General features: G+C 34.5%; 1 protein-coding gene across 11 annotated transcripts in view; it reads right to left on the reverse strand.

The window, feature by feature from the left end:
* Positions 1-12,246, reverse strand: part of NFIB (nuclear factor I B) — a 244,228-nt gene that overhangs the window by 59,819 nt on the left and 172,163 nt on the right. For all 11 annotated transcript variants that reach the window (XM_043487184.1, XM_043487187.1, XM_043487190.1 and 8 more), the window contains 3 exons: positions 11,820-11,888; positions 5,945-6,065; positions 2,993-3,111 (listed from right to left, as the gene is read on the reverse strand). In XM_043487184.1, coding sequence (XP_043343119.1) covers positions 2,993-3,111; positions 5,945-6,065; positions 11,820-11,888 — 309 coding nt within the window. The remainder of the gene's footprint in view (positions 1-2,992; positions 3,112-5,944; positions 6,066-11,819; positions 11,889-12,246) is intronic.

A 12,246-nucleotide genomic window follows, 5' to 3' on the forward strand; every position in this document is an offset into this window, starting at 1 on the left:
TAAAATGAAATGAGGATAATCATTTAGTTACACTATATCTTTTATTTTTATCTACTTGGAATAAATCTCAAAGGTTCGTGGTTCAGATTATGAGGAAAGGTGGAATGACAAGTACTGTCCATAATTTTACTATCTTTGATTCACAAAGTTCACTCAATTTTGTTAAGGACTATGGCAAGTGTAGATTTTAATGCAAAATTAACATGAACAGAAATAGGCAGATGCAGGAAATAATTAACAGTAAATTTTAAACATTTCTGCCAATTATAAACACAATTATATTTTAAGCAACCAGTAAGTAGTCACTGAATACCAATTAGTGCAGGGGTTTTCAGACACGTACTAAAGCCATTACAATATCAAGTGGTACTCAGTATGCCCTTTAGAATACTCCCTTCAAGACGACAGGCAAGTGTGACTAAAGAACATGTGAAGATGGACAAGAACAACCGTGGGGCATTTTATTTTGCAAAGCTGAAGAAAGCAATTTTCATTGAACAAAAGGACTGCATTTGGTTTGGGAAATTTATAAAGATAGTACTGTCCTGCCCTCATGTTTTTATTATAGTTGAAGTCTTCTTCCCACAATGGCTTATTGTGCATATTACAAAATCTTCAGGGTCTTCAGAATTAAAGTGACACACATTTTTTTTAAGCATGTGTGAAAATGAATCATTCTTCCTTACTCTTAATATACTATGCCTTTACAGACTTCTCCAATAATTCTAGTCATCTTGACAAAAGAAAATCACCAAGACAATACAATGATTTTACAAAGAGAAAGAATGACAGTTTCCCTTCTACTTTTCAAAAATGTTTTACAATATGATTTGAAATTGGCTTTATTCAACAGGCTGAAGGTGGAATCAATTCTTACAGAGTGACACTCTCTATAATAAAGAACACCTACACTTCTGCACAACACATCCATTGCCACACATTCACAATGTTATTGTTATTACCATTAGAATCTTTTCCAGAACAATTTTCTGACGAGGAAAATATGGCTTTGTTTAGAAAAAGCTGACAGTGTCAGTAAAACAAGCAATAAAATATAAAGGGTTGAGGGTTTTGCTTTTATTCTTACTTCTGCAAGTCTGATGAAGACCCTGTTATTTCTGGCCTTCGCTAATGAGACTGGTATTTCGCCTATCAGTGGTTCACGTAGCCAACAAACATCTATTTGCCTCGACTGAGCAGCAAGTGATGCACGTGGTTCCTAGGCTCTGAATACACAGGAGCCAAAACAGATAAAGTCTCTGTCCTCACAATGTAGACAGATTCAGACAATTAACCCCATAAGCAAATACGGAACTACATATTACCAGTACAGTGAGGGAACAATACTAGGTGTCAAGAAGTTTCAAGTTGAAATTCCTCATTTTAGGCTGGGACATGAAAAATGACCAAGAATTTGCCAGATGAAGAGTCAGAAGAGCGTTCCAGAGGGCATGGTTTATATGAAGGTCTTGGGTGCTACATTTCCAAATCTAAACAAAGCTGTAGGCTCAAGTGCAAGAAGGAAGCAGACAGCCCTCGCTGAGACTAGAGAAATGGTCAGAGGCCAGAGGACCAAAAAGGTCTGTGAATCATGTGAGGGAATCCTGATTTTCTCCTAGGAGAAGCAGGACGTAACTGAAGCAGCAGAGTGATATGACATTATGTTTTAAAAGATGGTTCTGTCTACAGATTAGATTGGGGAGGTAGGGTAGGATCTCAGGGCCCAAACTCTTCAGCTGATTTTCAAATCCTTCCTTAAAATGACCTCCCATTATTTCCATTCACACAAACAGCATCCAGCCACAGGGCACACGCATGGCCATTCAGAAACTCACTTCCCCACCTCAGTGCTTGCCTGTGCTACTGTCTTCATCCACCCTGCCCCCTGCTTTACTGGTTAAAATCTCAGCATGCTAAAGGAGACCCCCCTGACTCCACCTGACTCAAAGTCAATTCCTCCCTGAAGACTATTTCACCATTCTTTGAATCCTATGGCACTCAGTAGAAAAACATGGAGCAGCAGAAAGGGAATCCTGAATTTTGGCTTTAACTGCTAAGCTTCAGGGCTATTTGGTTTCCTGAGATCACTGGACATGCAACTCCTCAACCCTCAGATACACTCGCCCAAGTTATGGACTAAAAACCACTGATAATGAGCTTTTTAAAAAAAAAAAAAACATTTTCAATTAAATGGAAAATTTTAAAGACAATTTTCAAATACATTTTATTCTGCTGCTATAAGTCATTTTTGCACACATACCAAAAAAGATTTTTAGCTAAACTTTGTTTCCATGTTTAATAATCTCCCTCTAACCATGGCAAAAATGTATGAGTATATCTGATGAAATATATTTAACCCAGTAGACTTTAAGAAAGAAAAAAAACAAGGTATGAATTCAGAGAGTCAAAGAATACCTATTTCTGAAATTTATATTTTTTCCTAGAGCTGTCTTAGAGTTAGGTTATAGTTTTATCTAGAAGGAATAGCTAGATTGACTCAGACACCAAGTATCTAACATCACACTTTTATTTATTGTTCACGTTGTACCTACTTCCAAAAGAAAGCGTGGTTTCCTTTAAACAAGAACTTTCAGTAACTGGCACCTGAGAACCACTTAAAGTTTGGCTCCACCTTAAAATACCCAATTACGAGGAACAAACTGACCTGACTGAATTAGAACTTATGCTCCTGCTATAATCCAACCAACTAACATGGCCAGATCATCATCAGTCACATACATACTGACGTTTCTAAAAGATTATTCTGTCTAAAAAAAAAAAAAAAGTTCAATTTCAATAAACAAATATATGGGAATTTTGTAACTTCAACAACATTTGATCAGTACATGACCTTAAAAATAATTGTACTGCAATCATTTCATGAGAAATATAATCCATATTGATTCAGTTACGAAACTTTGACTAAATGAAACTTATGGAAGGAGCTGACATCTTCCTCCACTGTCCCTAGAGGCAACTCCTTATTACTCACCCTGGTCTCTTTCATGCCATGTTCGACTTCCAGCAGCTGGTGAATTCGGAGAGGGATAAAAGTCTCCTGTAGGACTCGGTTCCATATTTTCATCTATGGATATAGTTTTGGGTCTTTTGCTGTTAAAATATGACAACAGTTAATGTTAATGGGAATTCTAGGGAGATGTGTAGCACCTGAAAGTTTATATTCTGAGAATATTGTTTCTGGAGAAATTTCCACAAACACAAGTAATAGTATCCCAGAAATAATGGTGAGTATTCAAGACATCCACAGGAGTAGCAAACATTTCCAGTTTTATGTATCATTTACTATAACAGAGTGGAACTGTATTTGCCTAATGAATAGGATGTTTCTTATATTTACCTTTTGAAATATATTTCCAGTAGTAAAATACTATTTTTGGTAGTTAAAAAGTGAATTCTTAATGTGATATGTGTACTGATTTAAAAACTGTTAAGACTGCACCTAACTCATAATTATTATCAATATTAATAATATTCATTTGTACAGCACTTGCCATTAACAATGTAATCCTTTCATATGAATTCACAGATAAATAAGGTCCATAACCTTCCTAAACTCAATTTAATTATCTGTAAAATGGAAACAATAAAACATTGTTCAAAGGGGAATTGTAGGGAGGATTAAATGAGTTATTAAATATAAAGCTCATGCATTTAGTGGCTGGCACTTATTAAATAGTAATTATTAGTAGTAACCCTGTAATTAATAATATTAAAGATTTATAGTGCTTCTCTGATGATAAACTGTCTCATATATTCTTATTTACCTTTTCCTAAGAAAATACAGTTGTTGATCCTTTGCTCTTAAGGTCAACCATGAAAATCATCATTGCCAAATTCAAACCCAATGGTATACTTCCAAAATAATATATTTTAATAAAGAAAACATAGTTTTATCATATATTTAGAGCCATGATTAAAAAGTTATTCTATGCCACATGCCATATTGCTTGATATATGCCTTCATATACCTCCACCAATATTCTATTAAGCAGTTAGTTATGAATATGAAGATGGATATTATTTCCTTAAATTTAAAAAAAAATTCTTATTCACACCCTTGCAGGTAAAAACTAAAAAAGGGAAATCTTCTGAATGAACTTGAAGTAGTGATTAAAAAACCTAATGTCATAGAATTTCAGAGTTGTAACTGACTTTAGAAGCCACACACATAATCCAGTCCTCCATTTTACTACACATAGGGAGACAAATTTGAAGAAAATCAATTGTCCAGAGCATGTTAATTGTAGCGGCCTGACTTCCTAGACTGTACTCTTTCAAAATCCTGGAAACATGTGCATGTCTGGGTATACTCATAGATACATTTGTGATTAAGATTTGACTTACAACTCCCAAACTATTAACATTATGTAGAAGATGGCAATTTCTATTAGTGCTAAATCACAGTGAGAATAAATAGTAGATATTTAGTTTCTTTCTAGGGTATCCAAAATTAGAATATATTTTTTAACCCCGCCTTCAATCTAATTCTTTCATCTGTGAATCAACAGTAAATACAGGAAAACTTGAAATGAGGGAGAAAAGATTTTCACAAGGAAATAAAAGAGAAATGTTTTTAAAACTTTTTTATTCTAAATGACATAGTATTGTATGTCATACTGAATGATCCTGAGGAAAGAGCTGGGTGGACAAGATACTGATCCATCATATAAAATTAAAAAATTACTATTCACATTTTAAATCTAGAAAAGTCAAAGCATTTTAAACACATTACCATATCACAGACAATTTTAATAATAAACCTAAATACTTGCTACGAAATCTTACTATAGGAAAACACAGTTTGACCATAAATGACACACAATTATATTAGCTAATAAATGTACAAATGTGCACAGCCCCATAATTAATTCAAATGCAATTAATTTTTGTTACTGAGAATAGCATAGGAAAATAGTTACCCAGATTTTTTTACTTTTTAAAAGTTGATATTATAAAATATGTGTTTTGCTCTGGAATTCATGTAGGATCTTTTATTCTGATCATGGGTATTTTTAATGCTCTGAAAGTGAGACTGGTCTTTCTGTGTTGAAGATTCAACCTCCAAAAAATCCAATAAAGCTAAAATATCTGTTTATCTTGCCTTCTCATTCACTCGGCCCTCTTCTATCATTCTACAATAAAGGAACATATGAAATTCTAATGCACAATAACTTTCCAAGCTAATTTTCCCTCATTTAAATAGAAGATTTCCTTTTAAATTCCTGAAGGTTACAATTAGAAGGTCAAGAGAGAAAAATGAGAATGTCAGCAGAGAACTAAAAGACAAAGTCACCTCACTGTAGCTCTTTCCCAACTGGTTCAGCCAAATCTCAGAGCAGGTAATAGTTTCACTGGTAACTAAAAGTTAACTAAATTATTCAAAGAGCATCAACTAATTGAAGAACTTGGCAAACCCGTGGCCTAGAATAAGACCTTTTAAAGTTAAATAAATGACACATTTTATTTTTCACTTTCATTATCCCCAGTTTGGACATAGTATAGGATAAAAGTTGGGTGGATCAATCCTAAACCAGGGCAACATCATTTTTAACATCACCTTAAAAGATCATTTTTAAGATCACCTATCATTTTTAAGTCATGTAATTTAAAGGATTACATGACTTGTGAAGTCACAATACTTCATAGAAGATAAAAATCATATTAATACATTTTCATAGTTCCCTTGTCCCCCCATCCCCGAAATGATTGTTTAAAATGCTCTGAACAACAATTACACTTAACTTTCAAATTTCAAAATAAGTTTAACCAAGAAAGACTAAAACTCTGAAAAATCAGCAAAAAAATCTTGAACTCTTTGTTTTATTTCCCCTCTGTTTACCTGCAAACCTATCTATGTGCATGTCTCCCGAGCTACCTATCTGCACACCAGACTGAGAAGACAAGCAGCTCCTCTTTCAGTTACCTGCTTGGTGGAGAAGACAAAGACCTCTGAAGGTTGACCCCCGAGTTCATGTCATGATAGTAGGGTTGGCTTGGGATTTCTCCAATTGGAAAGTTGACTCCAGTTCCCTGGGTTATGGGCGCTGAGGAATAAAACAACAAGAGCATTGGGAATGGCATTTACTGTTGTCATCTCTATTCAGATATAATCATCTCATATTTTCCATGCCTCTGGGCAAGGATGAGAGGAATTCTCTTTACCTTAAGACTCTAGTATCAACCATCCACTGGTTAAGACTTGCAAACATCCTCACTATGCCAGTGTTCAAGTGTGGAAACTCAAGGCATTAAGACGGTCATCACTGGTTATCCCTTCCTCTACTCACACGGCCCAAGCTTCTTCATTCAGTCCTTACTGTTAGCCGCCACTACATCTGCCATCCCACTAGTCCATGGATGCACCACAGGGACAACACATGCTGATTACTGCTTAGGACAAAGCAAGGCCCCTTGTACTAACTCAGCTCTTAAAAACCACATCACCATTAAATAAATCAAATTAAAATAGTCCCATAAAAAGATTATTTTATAATAATATTAACACTAATATTAGAGTACATTAGAGGTCATATTTATAATTATTTGACATAAAAATAATTATTGTATTAGGGCAGGTATATAAGTAAAATTGACAAATATGAGATAAAAGTCAAGATTTCTTTTTCCAAAATACATATTCGGTTTCATATATGAATGGGAAGTACAGTTTTACTCTATGTCTTGTTTTTTAAAAAGTTTATATGCCCAACTTCATAAGGCATTTAAAATATACTCATGGAGTTTTACACTTTAAGGTATAAATCAAGAAGTCTTTTTGAGTTTGCTGATATATTGTGAACTGAGATTTTTGATGTAAGTATTGGTTGTCATACCATGGATTACAGCTTTCTAAATTTTTTAAATTGGTTTCTAAACTTCTTGAATAAATCTTTCAGGCAGCATGTTGTGTTAGAATGAGGAGAGTACTGGGAAATAGACAGACTTTACATTTTAACTCCCTCTGCCATTTATGTGCTATAAACCTCAGTTTCCTGAACTGTAAAATGAGAATTATAATAAGCTATCACATATGACTATTTTGAGGATGAAATGAGGTAAGGAGTGATAAAAGTCTATCATGATGCCTAGTGGATAATAGATATTCAACAAGTGTGACTTCCCTTTTCTTGCTTTCTCCCCCAAAACTCTTCCCTGGCAACCTACAGTGGTTAGCAAAGATGAAACAGTCCAAAACCCTATGAAAAGCAGTAAATAGGTAAAAATGAATCTATCATTTGTACCGAAGGTCTGTTCATTCAACAAGTTATTGTGTCCATTACTGACAGGTGCCAAATGGGACACAAAACAGTCTAAAATATAAGATAGTTTCTGTCCTTAATAAGACACATCGGGCAACAAGTTGGGTATACAAAACACTCATGAAAAACACAGAAATACAAGCACAATGCAGATTATAGTGAAACTGCCAAAAGAATGACATGATCAACAAATGCTATAGGATTTCAAGGGAAGAAGAATCCGATATAAGCTTGAATGGTCCAAGAAATCTGCAGAAAGCCACAGATGGCCGAGGGCTCTAGAGGATGAGGCAGATACTGAAGGGAAGATACTCTAAATAGCAGCTGCTACAAGAGCAAGGTCATGGGCAGAGATGACATGCAAGGTGGAGACCAGCCAGGTTGGTGTCAAAGGACAATGATTAAGAATAAATTCTATTTCTTCACCTGTTTTCTCCAGGCCTTCAAGATCATCAATGAGAGAAAGTTTATCCTAGCCCATGACAACAAAACTCTAGAGCCTCTGAGATTCACACTACAATGGAGAGTCCACTTAATCTTCCCCTCTCTCCAAACTAACCTCATGTTGAGTATAAAATTCCAAAGGGACCGTTGATTTTCAAGGAATTTTGCTTACCTAGAATTTTTAATAGACATCTGAAATGTGTTCACTATCAGTGGAACTGTATTTCAATATCAGGCAGGCCAAGACTAACAAAGTATTTTTAAAGAAAATGTGATTAGAAGGTACATGCGTTATTGCAGAGAAATAATCAAGGAATATACAATGGATAGCTCTATTAAAAATTAAATCAAAATAAATTAATACATACAAGATTAGTCTCAGCTCTAAAGATCTGCAGTTTCTGCCTGTGGGTAGGTTGTACGTATTACATAATATGATTTAGCCTCATTTTGTATAAAAAATACTACTTTTCAATGTATAACTATGCCTAATGGCTCCAGTTCTTTGGACAGTTAAAATGTAGTTGCTTGTTGTGGCTTGAGGTACACCAGAGGTTAAAAAAATGCAAGGTAAGAAATCCCACAATAACCACATGCTTTAAAGTTTATTATTAGAACCATGCTCTACGTGACATTGGAAAGCAGAGTAGTGCTGGAAGGAGGCATTTGAGGGGCTCAGTGAAAGTAAAACAATCTGTTTGGCTTTCTACGGTAGTAATGGATACAATTCAAAGAGCTGAGTTACCAACAGGAAACTTACATGTTGTATCTTATATCAACTATCTGCAATTTATTAAGCTCATGCAATATTTAGACAAAGATTTGTAGTTCCTATTTAATAAACATATGGCATGACAGTCAACACAGATTGCTTGACCATAAGTATACTAGGTATAATTTATAGGAAAATGACAATTACAGATCTTTGGAAATTTTATTTTTTTTCTAAATTTTGTACCAGAAGGATTATTTCAAAATATCAAGGACGCAACACAAATAATTTATCTATAGATATTGTATGATCTCATTTATATGTAGAATCTAAACAAACAAAAAACAAGCTCATAGAAAAGGTTACTAGAGGTGGGTATTAGTGAGGAGGGAGAATTGGAGGAAGTTAGCAAAATGTACAAACTTCTAGTTATAAAATAAACAGATACTGGGGATGTAATGTACAAAACAATGACTATAGCTAATGTAGCATATATATATAAATCAGTTAAGAGAGTAGATCCTAAGAGTTCTCATCACAAGGAAATAACATTTTCTCTTTCTCTCTCTTTTTGACAGCTGCATGAGATGATAGACATTAACTAAACTTACTATGGTATTTCACAGTGTATGTGAGTCAAGGCATTATGCTATATACCTTAAAATTATACAGTGCTACATGTCAACTAAGTCTCATTAAAACTGGGGGCAGGGGTGTGTGGACAAGATGGAAAGTAAAGCTTTAGTCATGGCTCAAGAAAACGAAACAAAAACATTTTGTCTACAGATTTACACACAAGCAATGTAAAATTTAGTGTACATTTTGACACTAACTGGGAGATTACAGAAATTAAAGTAGATTAATAATGAACACAGCCAAATTCTAAAACAGCACAGGCACAAAATTTATCTAATGACAAAGTGTATAAGAACAGCAAGTCCCGGCAGATATACCTATTTAAAAGACTCAGGAAAAACTTATATCAGATGCAAAAATCATTGTTAGCACCTCTCCCAGAGAGCAGCAAGGGGCCTTAAGGCTGCAAATCATGTTTAAGAGGCTGCCAATACCCTCTTAGAAATAAGCTCAGAAGAACCTCAGATTCTAAGGGTTAGAGGCCAACCCTTAATCTCTCTTATTGTTCTCCTCACTCCAAAAGCTGATCCTAAATCAACTTTTAAGATGGAGATAATATCGTTCACCAGAAAGATCACTATCCTAAAATTGAACAGCTTCATTAGCTAAAGTCAACATTCACATTAGAGGGTCATACCAGAGTAAAACCCCAGAGGACAGAAACCATTAACATATCGTAAACCCTCAAGAAGTCAGAATTTGTGATGTACAGCAAAAGGGTTGTGCTGAAGTTGATGTTTACTTAGCAAACCCTATTTCATAAACAATGAAGTTCAATTGTGTAAATAAGGTTATAATGTGGATATATTAAACACTTAAGAGAATAACTTCTCAAGCATTTCAGAGACACCTATTTACATATGGGATAGAAAATGTTTGCTGAATTAATTAGCTAATGAATGAATATAGATAATTAACATACTAATTACAAATCAGTAATGTTTGTTATAACAGATAACTTAAAAATCTCTAAGAGATGAGAGTGTGATTTAAGAAAGAATGAATGATGTATGTTAAATTTACCTCACTTCTGAACTGTTACACAAATATATTTTTTTAAGTTTCAAATTCAGATTTCTCACAGTATCAATCTGGGTTTTTATAAGTTCTCATATGGCTCTCCCATAGCATCTAACATAATGTTACCTCTAATGAGGAACTAATAATATTTTCTGACAGATAACGCTATTATTCTTATAAGAAGGACAGAAATATAAAAGTGAGAAAATTAAACATTTAAACAAATAATTTCATAAAGTCTCATAACTGTAGCAGCATAGCCTCTCTGCTAAAGAGCAACACACACACCTTTAAATACTCCCTTCCTTACACAATGCCATCAAGGGGCAGTAAGTCGCTCAGGCACGTTCCTTTCCAAATTAAAAATAACCATAAAAAGTTCAAATGTTGCAGTCCTTAGCACAGCACATATTGATCAGGAAAAACACAGAAGTGTCATGGCCTTGGTCAATGAAGCAGACCACCAAAATCCTCTTGCCTAGCAAACATGAATCTAGTAGATACAGGGATACAGGATATGAAGTTTTGGTCACTTATACTACTCCTTAGTCAATAGATGAAGGCAGAAGTATATGGGGCATAATATTTATCCACTGCAGAATTATGTCAGAAAGGATGCTACTAAATTCTTAAATGTTTATTTATAGAACTCTCTGAAACACAGGCTAGGTGCACTAGTCACTTCAGAAATCTGTATTTGAGAAACTACAGTTCCAAAGACAAAGTCACCTATGGCATTGGGGACTACTTCACTGAATGCCATGCTAAAGTACTACCTATGCTTAGCCTCAGTAACTCATTTTTTCTGTTGTTCTTTTTGGATCATCATAATTCTTGTTCATGACCTCTGAATTTGACCCAAGTGAAAAACACAGCTTAAACAGGGACCAGAGTGGCCCTACATCATCTGACTAAACCATTTCAAGCTGTGACACTCCCTATCAAAATGTCAGGTGAAAATACAGCCATCAAAGGTACATAAATAAGCTAAATCAAAGAAGAGAGCAAGTAGAAATGAGTCACTCCCTTCAGCATAATCAATGAGATAAGAACTGCCTCTTACATATATCTGTAGACACCATAATAATAACTTAAAGAGGTGATCAAGAAAACTTCCTCCTTGCTTAGTTAGCTGACCAGGTAAACTTACTTGAGAAAATTCTCAGCCAGGCTGCCAAGAATGGTGTCTCAGGTGAGGTGGCCAGTGAAAACAATTTGACATTGTTTTGGATAACAATGCTTTCTATCTATATCCAACTACAATCTGCAAAGTTAATTTCTGCATCCCTCTACACTCTGCCTGTTAGTGTGTATATCCTGTACATCTCCAAGCCCCCACCAAAATGTTAGCAAAATGAAAAAGCACTTATCTACAGGAAACTTATGTGGGTTATCATAACAACACTGAGTACATTTAATTAATCACACTTCCTTTGATATAATGACCATCTATGGTCACAGAGTGAACAGTGAGTTAAATGAATACCAACAACACAGCAAGCAGAACAAACCCCAAATTATTTTTGTACTACAAAAAGTACTGATTTAAATGCAAATATTTCAGAAAGCCAGACAAAGTAAATTCACTTGTGAAATCAAAAAGTTAGAGATTTTAAAGCTCAAATTCTCCTCATACATAGTTCTCTTCATACTGTATTTCACTTTCAAAATATAAAACATTTTAAGTCATACTGTATAATTAAATAATAAGAAAAGAGTTTACTTACTTCTGGATACCCTCACAAGTTCTGATACATTGAAGACTCCAGATTTTACAAAACTATCCTCAAGGTATCCTGAAAATAAACATCAAGAGGAAGGAGATCAACATAAGCAGGAAGCAAATCAATGATTTAACACTAGAATTCACTCAAGTGTTTCAAACCAAAGGTTAGACTAAGAACCAAGTATGCTTACAACAAAGACACATAAAAACAAAATGCTTGTGAAATGCAAACTGGGTCTTTTAAAACAAAAGTTTAAAGTTTAGAAGTTAAATAATCTCTCAGAAAAAAATTTTAACTTTCCAAGTGTACAAGGCAATTGGTAAGGTTTTATTTGCCATGGCTCATGCGTAGGGAATGAAGCTTTAGGGGCCCTCGGCCAGTAGCACCTGGTAGACTAAAGTCCAATCATTTAAAAAAAAAAAAAGAA

This window comes from Cervus canadensis, chromosome 14 (genome assembly GCF_019320065.1).
Source record: "Cervus canadensis isolate Bull #8, Minnesota chromosome 14, ASM1932006v1, whole genome shotgun sequence".
Classification (NCBI taxonomy): Eukaryota; Metazoa; Chordata; class Mammalia; order Artiodactyla; family Cervidae; genus Cervus; species Cervus canadensis.